The 20,421-nt window shown below is 36.7% G+C and overlaps 1 protein-coding gene across 1 annotated transcript; it reads right to left on the reverse strand.

The window, feature by feature from the left end:
- Nucleotides 1-679: 679 nt before the first annotated feature.
- Nucleotides 680-19,958, reverse strand: LOC147404532 (short-chain dehydrogenase TIC 32 B, chloroplastic-like). Its single transcript, XM_086440540.1, has 8 exons — nucleotides 19,793-19,958; nucleotides 18,463-18,694; nucleotides 18,068-18,147; nucleotides 8,157-8,310; nucleotides 7,563-7,641; nucleotides 3,744-3,828; nucleotides 3,606-3,658; nucleotides 680-1,170 (listed from the first exon to the last, which is right to left on the reverse strand). Exons 1-8 carry the CDS (start codon nucleotides 19,905-19,907, stop codon nucleotides 994-996), a joined length of 975 nt encoding a protein of 324 aa, XP_086296666.1. The 5' UTR covers nucleotides 19,908-19,958; the 3' UTR covers nucleotides 680-993.
- Between the last annotated feature and the right edge of the window lie 463 nt (nucleotides 19,959-20,421).

Below are 20,421 nucleotides of genomic sequence, written 5' to 3' on the forward strand. Positions count from 1 at the left end.
TGGTGAAATTTATCGAAAATTTGACGTTTTTTATTTTGGAAGCGGAGCGGTGAATGTTGGGAAGTCGTAAGGTAGGCCGAGTCCTTTTGGTGGCCTCCTAAACCATTGAGAGGTCTTAGGGGCCTCGGTTTGGTAAAAATGTCCATTTTCAATGAGTTGGGCCCTTAAGGCCCGTTGGCCCATTTATTTGGAAAATCGATATTTTTGGGCCCTTTCGAGAAGTGGCCCGTTCAAATTGAGGTGTCTACAGCCCCCACAAGCTCTTTACTAACTCTGCCCCTGTTTTCTAGAATTCACATTGATAAATGGACCACATCACCCTTGATAACAACATGCCATGTATCCACACTTCTAATACATACACCTCTTATGAGACAATAAGGGTGAACTTCAACATAATTGGCAAAGGAGATTAACCATTTCCTATCCTCACAACAATAAACTTTTTCCATAATGTGACCTCTAGGAATAATTTATTAGTTAGATAACTTTCATGGACAACAAGATCAATGCCACCAACCAACCCTAAACTAGAACGAGACACTAACGCAGAAATATTGAATATTTCAATTTGTTTTGATTTGCCTCTTAATGTTCCGATATAGACAATGTTGGATAAATCATGCACAACACAACCTCCGTAAGTTGATCAAGAAAAAAGTAATTAAGATGATGACTATAAGAGTGTTCAAAATATATATAAGATCTGAAAGGACATATACAAACCAAATGTAAAAACTTGCTAATTAACTCATATACACCAGTCAAGCATCATCATTGTCCCATCCTAATTGTCAGTGTCAAGCCCTTTCTAGGGCTAAGGGCAATCTATTGGAACAATGCCCGACATATCATCAACCTAAACCTTATAAGAAAAAGTTGAAGATTATGTGCCTTGAAGAAAGGTTGAGATAATACCAAATAAGTACTTTATTGTCAAGTTACATTAACAAAGATTGGGAAATATTAGTGAGAAAGGTCTTCGGTTTGGTGTCATTTTGGGCCACTAGTGTTCTTAAGCAAGTCATGGCTAAAATCCCAAAGCTTCATGCCCAAATCCTTATTTTGACTCTGAGAAGAAGGTTGAGTTTCACAGCAATTGGCAAAGTATTTTCCAGTGACACCTTTCAAGTCAGGATGGAGAGCCACATAACAAGTTGTCGATGCACCCTATAAGACATCAAATTTCACAACCTTAGTTAGTCAGGTCAAGTGCTAAGGGTCTATTTTATTTCCATTGAAAATTGGTGGGAAAATGTTGTATTTCCACTTGAATTCAATTTTTCACCTTGGTTGATTTTCCACCCTGGGAGGGAAATTGGATTTTCACCACCCCCTCCCTTTTTTCCTCTACAAAATGATTTTCTGGCATCCTAATGCTATTATTTTTTTTTTTTTAAAGGTATCCTAATGTTATTCTCTCATAGTAATTACCCCACCCCAAAAAAAAATTAAAAATTAAAAAAACGTAGTTTTAAACCTCAAATTCTCAACTTCACTTGGATGTTTATCGAGTCAAGTTGACTTGAATGGATCCAATAAAAATGTATTAAATTTATAATATTTAAAATATAATTTATAATATTAAAAATAAATAAAATATTTCTCCACAAAAATATTACATATTACCAAATAACTCAATCAAGTTTCTAATTTAACTTAACTCAAGTATATTTTTCGAGTTGATTCTTCCTAACTAACGATTGACTTTATATATTCCACGTTGAAGTCAATTAATTCCATGACTTCACTCGAATTTTAGGGCTAAATCACCTTAAAATCCAATCCAATCCAATCAAGTCAAGTTAGTTTCAAGTCGATGAGTTTTAAATCTATAAAATAAAACCATGATCGTAATGTCATCATCCTCAAAAAAGTTGAAGATAATTGATTTTGGAAAGAAAAGTCAAGGAGAGCAACAAAAGTCCACAGACCACCTAGTTGACCCCAATATATTGAACAAACCTTGTGCTTCAGGACCGCAACAAAGAATGTGCTAAACTATTACTAATAGTAGGAAGCTTTGCTACAGCAGTTAAGAAATTGCAGGTAGGATTTTTAGATCATTTTGTATTAGTATATAAAAGAAGACCATGATCAAGGGGTATCTCCATATTTGAAAAAATAGGGGAAGAAAGAAACAAGTATTTTTATATCATTTACCATTAGCTTATTAGAGAAGACCAAGGTCTAAGAGTCATGCCACTCGTAGTTTTAAACTCAAGGGGTTTTAAGTGATTTAGGCTCTTAACTTTCACAAGTTAGGAATTTGGGCCTTATCTCTTATGGTTGGGGAGTTTATCCTCAAAAGTTGCCACATCAGCAAAAAGTATATTTTCACATCCAAAATACCCTTTACCTTGATCTGATGCTAAACTTGTTATTACCTTCCATTGTAAGTATAATTATTATACTTTTTCATAAGATTGGAGCTTCGTTGTTGTTAATCGTATAAAAATGGAGGAACGACCAATATACCAATAGCTTAAAGGTGTAAAAATAAATGAAAGAGCAAAATACCTACAACCAGAATTTCATGGAGAAGAGAAGGAAGATCCGTGTAAAAATAACAAAGTAAGCTTCAATGACAAGTTTTGCGTAAAACTATCTATACCATTTGCTACGTCCTAGATTTCAGGTCTAGGCAACAACTCCCATGACAAACCTAATAAGGTTGAAGGATATTTAGGTCTTTTGATAAAGTGTAAGGGTAAAATGTCAGTTCATAAGAGATGGGGCCTGAAATTTTAACTTGTCAAAGTTAGGAGCCTAAATCACTAAAAACCGCAAAACTCAAAATCTCTATTTCACTTGGATGTCTATCGAGTCAAGTCGACTTGAATGGTCAAATAAAATGTATTAAATTTATAGTTTTTAATATTCTAAATAAATAAAATACTTCTCCACAAAAATATTATATATTGCCGAATAACTCAATCAATTTTTAACTAACTTAACTCAAGTTTAGTTTTTGAGTTGATTTTACTTAGCTAACGATTGACTCGATATAATCCAAGTTAAAGTCAATTAATTCCATGATTTCACTCGAATTGTTTAGGGCTAAATCACCACAAAATCCAATCGAATCAAGTCATTTTCAAGTTGATAATCTATGCAATAAAACCATGATCGTCATGTCATCATCATCAAAAAAGTTGAAGTTGAAGATGATTGATATTGGAAAGAAAGGTCAAGGGTTGTTTTAGATCATTTTTTATTAGTTTATAAGAGAAGACCAAGGTCAAGGGTACGTCCATGTTAGAAAAAAAATAGGGGAAGAAGAAAAAAACAACGTTTTTTATATCATTTAGCATGAACCTATAAGAGAAGACCAGGGTCAAAGCGTCATGTCACTGATTTGAAAATACAAGGAGATATCCCAAATAATTTCACAAGGTAGAGCCATTCACCTTAGTCTTATCTTATGAAATAATTTCATAATTTCATAAGTTAACTTGTCATGCTCCTGTCAGGAACAGTGGTGCAAAGCATTTCTCTTTCAGTTCCCCACGTTGTGATGAATATTTGTGATTTTCTCTAGAAAATCATTTTTAGGAAATTATAAAAAGAAGATGATGAATGTGAAAAATAAAGCGTTGTCATACCTGGGCAATGCTTTTCAGAAAAGGCTTCATTAAGGGAGAAGCCCAAAGTAAGACTGAAAAAAAAAAAGATAAGATATAACTAATAAAATTAAGAGGTCATTTTTTTGTTAATAATAATTAAAGCTCTATCATACTCACATTTTAAATTTGATGAATGACGGATTATATCAGTAATTATTATTCCTGGATGTAGAGAGTTTGCTGTCACATTAGCTCCTTCTTCCTGATTCAATTTGTTTGATAAATACTTGTTAGGATTGTCTTGGACTAATTACTTTGTACATAAAAGTGTCCAACAACCAATCAACCTGTCTCATATGAAAAGAGAAAGGGATCATACTTTGGCCCATAACTCCCTGTCCATTGGGTTCTTATATGATGCAAAGATGATGAGACTAAATGCCTAATAGTCTAGCCCTTGGACCACATTTCTTTCTATCTATCTTTCTTTCTTTTTTAGTTTGCTTATAAACTCTTACTCAAATGCTCTTCCATTAGTGATCTTTATGGGATTGGACTAAATATGTGTTTGTATATGGTCTGTTGTCGCTATTGATCTTAATGTGGTTTGTGCTTTCTTTGTGTGAAAGTTCTAGACCCATAGTGGGCCTAAGTCAAGCCTTAATGTCATGGCCAGTTTGATGTGTATGTATTGCATGAATAAGGCCATTAATTGCTTGGTCAATAGGGGTCAGGACATATATAATTTGGATGCTTGGAGAGCCGATATCATCCAGTGGCCATTTCATATAGTTCGACTAAAGTTGAGTTCAATGCAATATATGGTTCATAATTAAACAAAGTTTAATTTGATTGAAATATCATCTTAAGCTTAGTAATTAAACAAAGTTGATCAGGCAATTACATGGTGGGGGGTCATTTCAATTTAATTCGGATAAGTCTAAGAAAGTTTCAAAAAAATACAATTGGAATTATTTCATTAATTATACAAATAACTCTTTTCGGGGTTTCTTCGACAAAAAAAAAAAACATTTTATGAAAAAAAAAAATAGCAAGAGGAACAAAAAATCGCACACAAAACACAAGGATACATATGGTTTGATTGAATGCCTAAGTCCACAAATCAGATAAAAAAAGTCCAATCACACCATTTTCTTTGAGTTTTACAACCCTAAAGATCTATAACAAAAATAGGAATATAGAAAACGTGTCTATCTACCCAAAAATAGAAACCCTTAAGAAAATTTTAAATAATTTCCTTTTTTTTCAAAATCTTAAAAAAAATTGGTCTGGGGCTTCACCCCCACAACTTTGAATAAAGGTGTGCTTCCCATGCACTCCCAACCATTGATAGGTCAACAAGACCCTAATAGCGTCATTGCCCTTGTACCCTAATAGAATACAAGACATTTACACAACACATCTTAAATCTCCCTAAAAACTCTTAATTTATTCTTGGGATTTGAAAGTTGACCAAGATAGAATCCTATGATTGAAGGTTAAAGGTTGGTAAGTTTTGGTTTTCAGAAAATTGTTGATTAGTCCATTGATTCTTTGATTTACTTGACGGATCCCTTATTTTCTGAAATCTCCTAATTAAGAAAATAATTACTAAATTTTGTGACAGTGATGTTAACTTACCTGTAAATGCCTAGATAATTCATTTGCATGTAGCACGATAGAAGAGGGGTTTAGAAAGGGGGAGAATAGGGTTCAATATCTTCTTATTCTTTCTTCTTCTACTTGGAGGTTCTTGGAGATTTGAGAATGGATTTGGATAAAATTTAGGTAGGCTCGAAGGCTTTAGGAAGTAATTTGAACAGAAATTTGGATTCTCCTTCTCCTCCTCCCCTTTTCCCTTGAAAATGAGTCCTATTTATAGAAATTTGAGAGTGCCTTAGGGATAAACTTGTACCAATCAAGTAGTTCTCATTATTTTAAATAAAACCTCTATCCATTTCCATCTTCTAACCTTAGCCTCTTAAGGTCGTTATCCTCTAGTTGAGTCTTACGAATCTTGATCATCAATAGGTATGATGGTAAACATTTTAAAAGTTCTAGAAAATTCTTAATGGAGTTTAAAAGGGTCCTAAGACCTTGACCTTGAGTCAAATGTAAATTAGAAAACTCAAATGGCATGTAATTAGATGGTAGGATTTTGGCTTTTTTAGTCATTTCCCTTGAAAGAACCTCTAACAAATTAGGGATGGTTTTGTCATTAGGCACAAACTCTAGAGAGTTCTCTTGGGTGGATAAATTAGTCAAAAACTTTGGAATTTGATCATTTTACATTGAATGCCATGAAAACTCTTTGAATGGTGAAGAGTTTAGAAGGGGTAAAATAGAAATTTACCTCTAATGAGTCTCAACAAATCAATGTTAGTGGGGTAATTAGCCTCAAGTGAGGACCAACTTGACCAAAGGTCCTTGTTAGTCGAAAATGACAATTTACATGAAGACCTTGGTGGTGGGTTTATTAAGAAATTAAACTATGGGTAAAAAGGTAAAATGGAAGGATTTTCTTGAGGAAAAAGCAATTAAATGAGGCTTGAAGGGTAATTAACCCTCAATAAATTCGAATGCACATTGACCTCCTAACTGCCTAACAGAATTAGCCTTATGGCCAGTGTGAAATTTCCTTCTGATAGTTAGTCACCTTCATATCATGTAGATGTTCCTTCTGGCCGTTGATAACTTTTGGCCAAGTTAAAAAATAAGTCTGGTCGTTGGTTACCTTCATACCAAACTAAAATCACAAATGCAGTTTATCTGTTGGCTCATCATGCGGCTCTCTCGATCATTCGAAAATCGACTAGAGTTAAATCCTTTTCTCAAAAGGCAGTTGATGCTCTCGGACTTAGTCTAAGCCAAAAAATGAGGTGTCTACACTTATAATACGATTATTTCTTTATATCGAATAGCTATGTTATCTTTCCTCTCAACACCCACTCACTCTGTCTAAAAGACATTATTAGCAATGTGGGTCATGTTGGCAATCCAACATCCCAATGCTCCTAATTCTAAGGTAAAATTCAGATTGAAAAAATTAAAGTGACCTATGATATCTTCCTTCCTCTCAAGATCCACTCACTCTGTCTAAAAGACATTATTAGCAATGTGGGTCTGGTTGGCAATCCAACATCCCAATGCTCCTAATTCTAAGGTAAAATTCAGATTAAAAAAATTAAAGTGATGCATGTAAGGTAAATTGCCCTTTAAAATTTTAGAAAAAATTACTTTCTTTACTAATGTCAATATGAAAAGTTTCTTCACTCCATCATCTTGTGGCATCCAAAAACATGATCTAGTGTCACAAGGTTGTGGAGGAAAAAATTATAAGAACTTTGAATTTTTCCTAAAAAACTTATTTTTAATTGCTAACTTTAATTTTAAATTTGGGAGTTTGGTAGCCATCAACTTTAAACACCTTAGATCAATGTCGAAAAAGATGTTTCTTTTTTTCTTTTTTTCTATTCTAATTTGAAGTTTTAACAACTGTCTTCCAATAAATAAATAAAAAAATACTTTCCTTACTAATTTAATAAGATTTTAACTCTGAAGGTTCCATGAGCTCAAATGGATAACCACATTGGCAATCCAACACAGCAGTCCTTTAAATTTCATGAGAAAACTCATATCAAAAGTGGGGAAAAGAAATTCAATTTTTCTCTTCTTTTTTTGAGCTTGATCCAAGGTTTTGAAAAAGGATGGCTACAGAACTCTTAAAATTAAAATTAAAATTCAATGGTGAAAAATAACATTTTTAATCATGTTTTTCAAGTTCATAGAACTTTATCCTATACAAACTTATGTCATCAAATCATATTTTTGGATGAGTTCAACGAACCTTAGTAAGAGTTGAAATCTTACTTAGTAACACTAGTGGGACTCACTTCCAACATAGAGACATGTGTCGTAGGCACGAATCCAATAACATAGGTGAGGACTCAGGACATTTATTATCAATTTTGTGACAGTGATCTTAGGTAGAGTTACCTGTAACTGCCTAGATAGCTCATTTGCATGTAGCAAGTTTGCAAGCTTAGATCGACTATAAGCATCATAACCATTGTACCTACATCCCCAAAGAAAATTAGAATAAATAAATAAGTAAAAAAGCCATAAGTAAGAAAGAAAATGTGTCTTTGATTATAATATCTTGACATCAGTCTACAGTGGATCAGAACCCAACACTGAATGGGCCCAAAAATAGGAGATCTTTGAGCTAAAAAAATCAACAAGATCAAACAATCTTCAACCACCTGATATATTATTTTTTCTCATAAGTTGAATGATTGATATGGTTCTCATGGATCGGATTGTACCAAATTGGTACCAATACAAAAAGCAATTTATTTGACCCGGACTTAATCCGGACCCAATGGAATCTGTCAATTTTAAATCCAGACCCAATCCAATATGATATGTATTGTTATAGTCAATTTTTTAGAATTGGTCCTATCCAATCCGATATGATTTTATAAAAATATAACATATGTTGGGGTGCTCTTAGTAAAAGTTGGTATGGCAATAGAAGCTCTAAAAAACAGTTTGTAGAATTTAAATAAAAAATGTGTGAAAGAGCTTTACCTAGATGGGTCGTTTAGTTCCTCAATACTCATCCATGATCTCAGAGAAGCTACATGAGCAATAGAGGAGACATTGACTATTCTACCCTCTATCCCAGTTTCTTTAGCTGTGGTTTTAAGCTTGTCTAATAATAAATTTGTTAGTAAGAAATGCCCTGCATCATGCAATATAGAAAAATGAGAAATATTATTTTGATCATCATAGGACTGTCAATGGATCAGATCAGCATAAAAACTTTTGATCCGATCAAAAAATTTCAGTTTTGATTGAGGATTTGGAATTTGATAGCAATGTCACAGTCCAATAAAATGTGAGAAATTAAGTAAATTATATTATATATTTTACTTAAATATATGAAGTTTTAGTCGATTGAATTTAATATCAAATAAATAAAAAAATTAAAACAATTTTGTAAATGTGAATCAAAATATAATAAAACATAAGAAGCTTCGACGAATCTTACAAGTTTGACATTTGTTATTGACCTGATTGATTTGATCAAAAAACAGATGAGCTCAATTGTAAAAGTAAAACATTCAATTATGTGGTTCACCACGAGTTTATATTGTTTTTTTTTTTTTTCAATAACCAGCTATCCCTATAGACAGTGGACTAGGCTGGTATTTAGGCTTTGCCCAGTCCATAGCCCATGGTCTTGTCGAAGAGCTAGTACTCACTCTCGGGGCATGTGCAATGCTTGAGGTTATGTGTTATTTGGATTCTATCATTAGATTTCTTATTTTAACAATCAGAATCATTATTTTTTTTCATGAATCACCAGATCCTAACTCTAATTAAAATAGTTTAACAATAATTCTATATGTAAAGGTAATATGCAAGGGTACTTACTAATCTATGTACTCTGGGGGATTTGGGTGAGAGATGATGCTTTAAAAGGCCAATTGCCTAGCCCATGCTATTTTGAGCTTATGATTCTAAAACCCGTCATAAAAAATAAAAATAAAAATTGTAAGGGTACTTTTGTATTTTAAAATCTCTATATTATAATGAGAGGATTAGAAGTGGTTGGACACAAAAACTTGAATCTCACCACCTTCACATTTAAATTTAATATAATCAAGGCCAATTTGGCCAAAAAGCTAGAAAATTGTAGCTCACGAGTACTTTTGTTTCGTACTTTAGTTTTCGCAATTATAAAAATATTAGTTTCGATCTACAATCTTCATGAAAAAAAAAAACTTTTAACTAATATTTAAAATTATGAAAAAGTCCTTTTGATACATGTGCGTTTGCACATGCCACCTTTTAATTTTAATTAAAAATGAATTTTGCTAACGATACCGCAATACCCACCCTTCTCACATTTCTACACAAACTTGTCCCATGTGATCATTACTCTTTAAAAATTATTCCTGAGAAATTGAATTTTGTACTGAAAATGACATTAAAAAGGTCTTTTTTTTACCAAAATACTCCATATGCTTATTCACAAGGTGTATTTCTTACACTTCGACATGTGCCTTAGTGTAACGGCCATGTACTCTGACACCTAGAGTTTAGGTGTAGCTCGTCCCGGAGTCACCCGGGAGCACCCATGTAATATTATGTAAGGCTCGTTATGAAACCAAATTAGCCCCCGTACCAGGGCATATCTGTTAGCTTAAGGTACGTGTCAGCCCCGTCCAGGACACACTTGTTAACTTAGTGGCATTTTCGTAATAAGGGAGTATGACCGGCATCCACTTTTGATGTTTCCTTCTAGAAACCTGGGAAAGGAAAAGTATCTACCTTGTAAGAAGGGTGTCAGTGCTATCCCAATCCCCGGCCTACACCCACGTTGTTGAAGCCCTTAAAGCCGAGCTCCGTGGAAGTCTCGCGTGTCATAGGATCATCTATTACTTGTAACGCATCTATTGCTTTTGTAACGCGTTGCACCGTGTAATCAATATTATATCAACAAAGTTGCCTCTAGACTTTGCCTCGTGTTGCCTCATTTACTTGTTTGCTATATACGTGTGTGTGGTGTACGATCATTTTACAAGCTTGCAAGTAGATTTGACCCCCTTGTGCCGCACGACCCCGCTTCGAAAGAATAGGGCTGTGACAGTTGGTATCAGAGCTACAGTTGTTTGAGCATAGTTGGTTTCCCCCTAGCTCTTCCCCCAAGATTCCATTAGTTCACGCGAACAATGGCAAGAGGAACTACTAGTACCGCGAACCAACCCGCTCCAAACACATCAGCACCACGTACAAACAAGAAACGCATTGAGGTATTGGAGGAAAAGGTAGGTATGCTATTCGGGATAGTTGATGGTATTGCGCAATTGGATGATCGACAGAACACGCTGGAGGAAAGATCCGGGACATTCCGAGCCAGAATGACTGACCTCGAGGAAGATACCCGAGGATTCATAGCTACTTTACAGGAATAGATTACGGAGCTCACTACTAAGGTAGGTCTCCTGGTAAGAGTCGTTGGCAACGAGTGGCCTACCGATAGTGATGCTCCTCCCTCGCGCTTGTGAGTCCCCGAGCCACGCGCCTTCAGTGGTGCACGCGATGCGAAAGAGCTCGAGAATTTCCTGTTTAATATGGAACAGTACTTCCATGTAGCTTGACCGGATTCAGAAGAGGTAAAAGTAACAACTGCTTCTATGTATCTTGCAGGTGACACTAAGTTATGGTGGCGAACCAAGTACACATCGATACATGGGAAGACCTCAAGAAGGAGCTGAAGAATCAGTTCCTACCCGAGAATGTGGAGTTCATTGCCCGCAGAAAGTTGAGGCAACTCCAACATACAGGTACCGTGCACGACTATGTCAAGGATTTTTCGCCTTGATGCTTGATATCCGTGACATGTCAGAGAAAGACAAGTTGTTCTCGTTTACAGAAGGGCTTAAGCCTTGGGTTCAGACAGAACTACAGAGGCAACGTGTACAAGATCTCACGACTACTATCGCAGCAACTGAGCGGTTGACGGACTATTCTCCCATGGATGGGACTAGAAAGAAAGTATCCAATCAGTCGAAAAGGTACTCTTAACAGAGTGAACGCACCAATGGGTCTTCCAAAGGTAAAAATGGAGGATCTAGACACAGTCCAAGTAGGAGATCCCAACGGGATTCCTCCCCTTCGAAGAACACAGGTACCCAGTCCAACAATCACCGCAGCAAGATTCAGTGTTACTTGTGTGGTGGTCCTCATAAGACATTCAAGTGCTCGCAGAAGAGCAAGTTGAATGCATTGTTAGCTTCCCAGGTGACCCTAGTCACGAGAGTTCAAGTGAGAAAGATGAGGATGAGTCTTCTCACATGGGAGCTATGCATCTGTTGAATGCAATGAAACAGACCTCTGAGACTCAGAAGATCCGTCAGTGTAAGGGTCTCATGTATGTTGATGTGGAGATTGGTGGTAAGACCACCTAGGCAATGGTTGATACGGGAGCTACACATAGCTTCATTGCCCCTGCAGAGGCGAAACGCCTCAATATCCTACTCGAACAGGATTCAAGCCGTATGAAAGCTGTTAACTCCGAGGCCACTCCTATACAAGGGTCGGCCAAGTCCGTGGCCGTCAAGATAGGCTCATGGAAGGGTAAGCTAGATTTTCTCGCAGTTCCACTCGATGAGTTACGAGTCATCATTGGGATGGACTTTTTGCGACAGAACAGGGCCGTTCCGATGCCATTCACCAACACTTTGGGCTTGCTAGGTGAAAGTCCAAGCTTCATTCCTCTCTCTACAGGTAAAGAAGAGGGAAAGATGATCTCAGCCCTTCAGCTGAAGAAAGGGTTGAAGAAAGATAAGCAAACGTTTCTTGCTACCTTACGAGTTGAACCTGATGATCAGGACCATAGTTCAACTCCCCCATTGGTAAAACAGGTTCTGATTGAATTTGATGATGTTATGTAGGAAGAGCTTCCGAAGACCCTACCGTCACGTAGGCCGATTGATCATCAAATCGAACTAATACCTGGTGCCAAGCCTCCTGCAAAAGGGTCATACAAGATGAGTCCTCCGGAACTAGCTGAGCTACGCAAGCAACTTGATGGACTTCTGGAGTCTAGATTTATCAGACCTTCTAAGGCACTTTATGGGGCGCCTGTTTTATTCCAGAAGAAGCATGATGGGTCATTGCGACTTTGCGTAGACTACCGAGCATTGAACAAGGTTACCTTCAAGAATAAGTATCTGATTCCACTGATTGTCAATTTGTTTGATCAACTTGGGGCAGCCAAGTATTTTTTCAAGTTGGATTTGAGATCAGGGTACTATCAAGTACGGGTTGCAGATGGAGATGAGCCAAAAACTACCTGTTTTACCAGGTATGGTGCTTATGAGTTCTTAGTTATGCCTTTCGGCATTACGAACGCACCTGCGACATTCTGCACCTTGATGAACAACCTCTTCAGACAGTACCTCGACAAGTTTGTTGTGGTATATCTTGATGATATCATAATATATAGTTCTACCATTGAAGAGCATGTTCAACATTTACGCAAGGTATTCCAAGTACTTCGCGACAATCAGTTGTATGTCAAGCTAGAGAAGTGTTCATTCGCTCAAGAGCAAATTATGTTTCTTGGCCACGTTGTGGGTAATGGACAAACTCGGATGGACATGGAGAAAGTGCGAGCTATTGATGAATGGAAAACCCCATCTACCGTCACAGAACTCAGGTCATTCCTTCGTCTTGTGAACTATTATCGACGTTTCGTCCAAGGGTATTCCAAACGGGCCGCACCTCTCACAGACCTGTTGAAGAAAGATCACACTTGGTCCTGGTCGGACAAGTGTCATGAGGCATTTGAAGACCTCAAGCTTGTTGTTATGCAAGATCCAGTCTTAGCTCTACCCGACATCACCAAGCCGTTTGAAGTTCAGATAGATGCATCTAACTTTGCTATTGGAGGAGTGTTGTTACAAGATGGGCATCCGCTTGCTTATGAAAGTCGGAAGCTCAATGATGTTGAGAGACGTTATACCGTACAGGAAAAAGAGTTGTTAGCCGTCGTCCACTATTTCAGAGTTTGGAGACATTATTTGTTGGGATCACAAGTTCATGTGAAGATCGATAATGTGGTCGTGAGCCATTTCCTGACTCAGAAGAAGTTGACACCAAAACAGGCTCGTTGGCAAGAATTCCTCGCAGAGTTTGACTTAGCCTTGGATTACAAGCCAGAAAAAATAATAACGTGGCCGATACCTTGAGTCGCAAAGCAGAGCTAGCAGTACTTCAACGACAAGTTTCTCAAGTTACCAGCACTCTACAGCAGAGAATTCATGATGGTTTGAACAGTGATCCCCAGGAAAAGGCCATATTGGATATGGTGCAGAAGGGGAAAGCACGTCGTTTTTGGCTTCAGGATGGGTTGTTATATACCACCAAGAACCGCATGTTTGTTCCACGTGCGGACGGGCTAAGACGAGAACTGATGAGGGAGTGTCACAACACTCCATAGGCTGGCCATCCGGGCTGGCGCCGCACATTAGCTCTCTTGGAGCGAGGATACTACTGGCCGAACATCCGTGATGATATGTTAGATTATGTGAGGACCTGCCTCATTTGCCAGCAAGACAAGATCGAGCGCGACAAACCAATCGGGCTACTGGAACCGCTTCCAATCCCCCAAAGGCCTTGGGAAAGTGTTTCTATGGACTTTGTATCAGGTTTGCCGAAGGTTGCAGAATATGGGTCCATCCTTGTGGTTGTGGACCGTTTTTCCAAATATGTTACATTTATACCAACCTCGACATATTGCTCAGCAGAAGAAACAGCGCAATTGTTCCTTAAGCATGTCATCAAGTATTGGGGTGTGCCCAAGAACATCGTCAGCGATAGATATTCAAGATTTACAGGGAGATTTTGGACCGAATTGCTCAAATTACTTTGGTTTCAGCTTGACTTTTCGACCAGCGGACATCCTCAAACAGATGGGCAGACTGAAAGATTTAATGCCATGTTGGAGGAATATCTCAGGCATTTTGTCACTACCAACCAGAAGGATTGGGTAAATCTTCTCGATGTCGCACAATTCTATTTCAACCTTCAGAAGAGCTCTTCCCCCAATAAGAATCCTTTTGAACTTATTACTAGCAAACAATCTTTAACTCCTCATACTATTGTTTCAGGATATCAGGGACAGTGTCCAAGGGCGTACAAGTTTGCTAAGTTTTGGCAGGACAACAATGAAATTACCAGATCTTACCTTGAAAAAGCGTCGAAGCGGATGAAGAAATGGGCTGATGAACATCGTCGACCAGATCGTTTCAAAGTTGGTGACTTAGTTCTGCTCAAGACAGATCAGTTGAGAAGGTTCAACTGAGTACAGTGAGCACACAGGGGACTACTACAACGTTATGAAGGTCCAATGCTCATCCTCTCTCTAGTTGGCAAGGTCTCCTACAAGCTGGAGTTACCGCACTGGTTACGCAACATCCACCCTATCTTCCATGCCAGCTGTCTCAAGCCATTCCATGCAGATCCAGCATATCCAGCACGCAGCATTCCAACACGTTCACCTTATTGTTCAACAATCCAGCCGGAATGTGTTGTCGACAAAGTTCTCGCCGAACGTCATGTCAACAGCAGTTCAAGCAAGCAGCAGCACATGGAGTACTTCGTCACATGGAAGAACATGCCAGAATGCGAAGCCACCTGGGAAAGAGCAGAGAACCTACAACCATTCAAGTAGAAGATTGAAGAGTTTGTCAGGGACAATGCGACGAGGACGTCTGCAGAATAGGTAGGGGAGACTGTAACGACCATGTACTCTGACACCTAGAGTTTAGGTGTAGCTCGCCCCGGAGTCACCCGGAAGCACCCATGTAATACTATGTAAGGCTCGTTATGAAGCCAAGTCAGCCCCCGTACCAGGGCATATCTGTTAGCTTAGGGTACGTGTCAGCCCCGTGCCAGGGCACACTTATTAGCTTAGTAGCATTTTCGTAAGAAGGGAGTATGACCGGCCTCCACTTTTGATGTTTCCTTCTGGAAACCTAGGAAAGGAAAAGTATCTACCTTGTAGGAAGAGTGTCAGTGCTATCCCAATCCCCGGCCTACACCCACGTTGTTGAAGCCCTTGAAGCCCAGCTCCTTGGAAGTCCCACGTGTCATAGGATCATCTATTGCTTGTAACGCATCTATTGCTTTTGTAATGCGTTGCACCGTGTAATCAATATTATATCAACAAAGTTGCCTCCGGGCTTTGCCTCGTGTTGCCTCGTTTACTTGTTTGCTATATGCGTGTGTGTGGTGTACGATCATTTTACAGGCTTGCAAGTGGATTTGACCCCATTGCGCCGCACGACCCCGTTTTGAAAGAATAGGGCCGTGACACTTAGGCACATGTTAAGAGGCATTTAAAAAAGAAAAGCATTTTCATTACTAATTTTATAAGATTTGAAGTCTTACTAAGGGTCTTTTCGCTAAATTGGACTACCACATTGGCAATCCAATACCACAACCCTCTAAATTTCATGAAAAAGATGATAAAATGAAATTCAAGAAAACAAAAATTGGACTTAAGTGTAAACACCCCATTTTCGTACTCGCTTGATTAATCAACTCGTCAATCCGACTGTGACGGTTTCGAATGATGGATGAATATTCCAATGCTTTATTTTGTTACTAGATATATTTCAGAAATTCGGATGATGTATTTCAAACAAGCAAAATTTTAGAAACTACGCTACGCTAGAAAAATATGACCCAAAAAACGTAGAAATCATCATTGTAAGATAAGAAGAAGATTTACGTAAAAAATCAATAAAAAATGATTAAATTACTAAAATACCCTTAACATCAAAACATCCCTAGTGCCTATGTTATGCTTAGGAAAATCCTTGCGAATACATAAAACAACAAATTAAACCAAATAAATTGTTTCGTATATTTTCACCAAATTTGATAAAATTATAAAATTATCCCTCATAGGGTCCACAACCATTTCATGCCAAAAGTGCATAAATGACACAAACTGATACTCCCATTGAATTTACTACGAAAAATTGATTTCAAAACATCAAAAAATGACTTCTCAACCCAAAAGTTCTCTTTGAGGGCAAAATGATAATTTTTCTATCCTAAAAATTTAAAATTTTGAAATTAATATTTAAAATATTAATGAACGTAAAGTGAAATCTTAATAAATTAAATTTAAAATTTTAAACAAATAAAATCAATAAATTAAACTCACGAGCCAAATTTTAAGTGGTCCACTTATTCAAGCGGGGCCCACCTGATATTTATTAGAAGGTCCCACCATTTAGGGTCCCAAAGAATTAAAAATATAATCGAGGGGGTTCTCAAAAAAAAATTAAAAAATATTCTTTAATTGTACGTAAGAATTGAAACCCTAATTCAAAACCCTAATTACACACTAATTAACCTTATATTAAAGAGATCTAGTCAAACTGAAAGACTTCCAAAAAACTCTATGAAAAGAAACCTCCACAACTTAATCTCGCAGGTCAAGAAAAATCCTAACAAAGAGAAATCAAAAACTCTCTCCAACCTAAACCCTAAATCTGAATCCCCAACTAGTTACCTGCCCATTTTTTACTTAAAAAACACCCAGAATATTTAGAAAATATTTAGATCTATGAGAAGAATACTTTATCTTAGATATTAGAAGCAAATATAGTAACAGAAACACAAATAAAAAAACTCGTATAAGGAACGCACTTTGCCTGTTCTGAGGGAATCAACCGTCGTAATCATTAGGGAAACTAGTTTTTTTTTTTCTTTTATTATTATTTAGGTCATTTTTCTAGCAATGTAATTTTGGAAAAAGTAGAGACCGACATTTGTCGGACAGGATTGGTGCCTAACACCTTTTAATCCCGTAACGTGATCCCCGGACCCGTAGTTTCTTTTTCGTAAATTAGTGTTATTTATCTATTTAGATGTATAATTCGGTTCCTAAACCGTAAAATTAGGTGGCGACTCCCAAAAACGAAAAAAGCAGATCTGCACCTCATGGATCGAGGGCGCTTTCATTAAAATTTTGAAAATGGACAGATATCGAACTTCCCTAGAACTCCTAAATTTAAAAACTAAAATTCAACTGTGAAAATAAATTTTTGTTTAGAAATTATTTTTTTGAAAGTTCATAGAATTTTGTCCCCTACAACCTTAAGCATGGGATCCTATTTTAGGATGCCACAAGGTGAGCCAAATGCCCTTAGTAAGTGTGGAATCTTTATTAACTTACTAAGGCTAGTGAGACTGTTTAAAATACCTTGGAAATAAGCATTTGAGGGTGTTTTTGGTAGGTAAAAAAATGGATTTTGTTGTCGTGTCCCTTAGGGAAAATGTTAAAGTGCAGTAAATACCCTTTGGAAATTGGAATGTGAGGATATTTATGTAAAAAGTAATTTTTTAAGGGCATTTTCAATACGAAATTCAATTTCCGAAGTGTATTTATTGCACTTTAACGTGTACAAGACCCCAAAAAAAAAAAGTAAGGGCGTTTTAGGTAGTAAAATAAATTTTGAATGGGTGTATTTGATGCATCTTAATATGTGCCCTTGGACACATGTTAACGAAACCACTCGCCTAACTAAAAACAAAAATGTTAACGATTACAAAATTCATTGAATTTTTCAAAAAATTTGTAAAATTCTCTGAAATAGATGTTATCGGATTAATTCGATAAATTGAAAATTAATCATGAAATATGGTAACATTTTTATCCTTCACCTCCAAAATTTTGGTTTTTTCAACATTCATCAAGAAAAAGATACAATTTAGAGGGGTAAAAGATGATAGGTTTAGTTAAGAAATCAAATTAAAAATTTTTTTTGTATAATCTCCAAAATTTTATCAAATTTTTATGAAATTTTGCAGAATTTATCTGAATTAATAGAATTGAACCCTCACTAAATAATTACCCAATCCGAACTTTGTGACTATGGACGAAACCACTCACTCATACTTTGACTTACCTAGGTAATTGGTAGCAAACTGCAACTCTATTCCATCCACGGATAATTGGAATGAGCTAGTCATAATTCCTGCATTGTTACTATCCAAACACAGAACAAGTTAGCATGGAACAAGAAATTACAAACATACAAATTAGTTAGGGAAAATTACTTAATAGTGCTTACCATGTACCCTGAGTTTTGGGGTGTCTTATTAATAACCTAAATTCAAATTGTCAAAGATGAGCCATTGAAATAGTCGATCTTGACAATTTGAATTGTTGATTTTTCAATAATTCATGTTCAAATGTCAATGAATCAAAGGTTGATCTTAATGATCTTAAAGAAATCTCTCCATCATCATCATCAGGGTTTCTTAAGTAATTTTTACCAATTAGTTAAGTGAGTTTATGTACATGAGTATATTCAAGGGTTGGTTGGATGAATTGAACGATTGAGCAAAAGAAGTGACAGAGTTGATGGAGCTGAGGTCCAATTCCATCACTTCAAGCTTAGCTCTGGGGTTCTCTTTTAGAATTCTTTCTTTAGTCCTCAAACCACTCTCCAAATTTCTACAAGGGATGATGACTTTTGCCCCTCTTAAAGCCATGACTCTAACGGTTTCTTCTCCAAGCCCACGTGTTGCTCCTGCCATGCATAAATAATTTATTGTAAGTACTTCTTACAATTTGATTTGATAATAAGAGGATTGGATCGGATTCATAACGACTGATCCAATAATTATAATAGATTATTGGATCTCAATATTATATATATTAAAATCCAAACCTAATCAGATAACAATGGAATCAACTCTGGATCAGATCAAACCCAATTTGATGTCCAAAAAATCTAAATAATCTATGTAATTTCTAACATTTATCGGGTCAGATCCTTATCAGATTGAGACATAGTGGTTTGGATCCCTTATCATAATCTAAATCATCAATCCAGACCCAAAGTTATCGGGACAGATCATATTTCAATTCTGACCTGATCCATTGATAGCCCTACGTCTAGGAACGTAGTTTGATTATCATGATTCTAAGGAGAAATAATCAAATCAAAGGTGCAGAGATCACCAATCATGATTAGATTGTAAGGAATTTCAGTAAAACCCCCTTGCAAAATTGAGGATAGTAGGGTCACCCTTGCAAAATGCAAGATGAGATCTACCCCCTTGACCCAACCTCGAAGGTTGTATTATGTTTGTTTAGATAACGTTGTATAAATGATCAAACTTAGAAAGATTTAAATTAAAGGTCCCACATGATGTGCCTCCTTGACCTAAACAAAACAGATCAAATAAGAGATTTTCTCTCTCTTTTTTTCTTTCTCCCTTAAAATCCATAAAACTCCTTTTCATTTTCTTCAAAGATTCTCTTTCGTACAAATACGAACACATACACACAGTTCTCTCCCCTTCGCATGTTTTGGACATAACAAAAACAAAACAAAACTGTGATCCTCATCCCTCGGGAATTTTCTAAACACTGAGTAAAAGAATTTAGCCGTCCATCTAATTTAACCATTTTTTCACATAGTGTTTAAAAGAATTCGACCCCCTATTTTTCACATGCATGGTTGAGGCTCTCAATAAAATAAACACTAGTTGACATAAATATGAGAAAAACATGGATTTCCTAGAGATTAGTACTGTTTTTTAACTTCCAAATAAAATGAAAGTGAGAATGAGAATGAGAGAAAACATATATAGAATAATGAGCAATGGAAGGAAGAGTGAACCTGTGACAATGGCAGTTAGCCTGTTTGCGTCAATCCCATCAGTGACTTCTTCAGCGGTAGAGGATGAACCGAACCGGGTCGAGTTTCCCCACTTAAACCAGCTCAAAACACCCATGTCGTATATCTTTAACACTATCTAGCTAAAGTTGGAGACCAAATGGCTTTTTGTACTACTTTGTATGGTTGTAGAAGGAAGAGTACAAAGGGGTCCTCTACATCTACCACCTTCACTGTCAACTAAGTCAAAGGTTGTAGCTATTCGTGTTGTTGCCATCAAACAGATGAGATGAAAATTATTGGGTGATTAAGTTTTAGATATGCCCCCTCAATGTTTTGGTCTGTCAACTAAGTCAAAGGTTGTAGCTATTCGTGTTGTTGCCATCAAACAGATGAGATGAAAATTACTGGGTGATTAAGTTTTAGATATGCCCACTCAATGTTTTGGTCAATAATAGATATACCCTTTCACCTAGGTCTTTTATTAGAGACTAACGTAAATAACTTAAATGCCCTCATCTTCGATCAACCTCTAGCCTTGAAATCTGTTGAAACATTCTCATTGGTCCGTGTGTATTGAAAGGCATTTCAAAATTACAAAAATATTAGATCACGTTGGTTTGCTTTTCAAT

Source organism: Akebia trifoliata, chromosome 4, assembly GCF_017979445.1.
Source record: "Akebia trifoliata isolate Shusen 1 chromosome 4, ASM1797944v1, whole genome shotgun sequence".
In the NCBI taxonomy this organism is placed as follows: Eukaryota; Viridiplantae; Streptophyta; class Magnoliopsida; order Ranunculales; family Lardizabalaceae; genus Akebia; species Akebia trifoliata.

What these genes read in the sequence shown, in the direction of transcription:
- LOC147404532 (XM_086440540.1), bottom strand. Translation starts at nt 19,907, where the DNA reads ATGGGTGTTTTGAGCTGGTTTAAGTGGGGAAACTCGACCCGGTTCGGT. An exon ending in TCATTCATCAAATTTAAAAT is followed by an intron (nt 3,659 to 3,743) that starts GTGAGTATGATA and finishes TTTTTTTTTCAG; the next exon opens with TCTTACTTTGGGCTTCTCCC. An exon ending in TTCTGAAAAGCATTGCCCAG is followed by an intron (nt 1,171 to 3,605) that starts GTATGACAACGC and finishes GATGTCTTATAG; the next exon opens with GGTGCATCGACAACTTGTTA.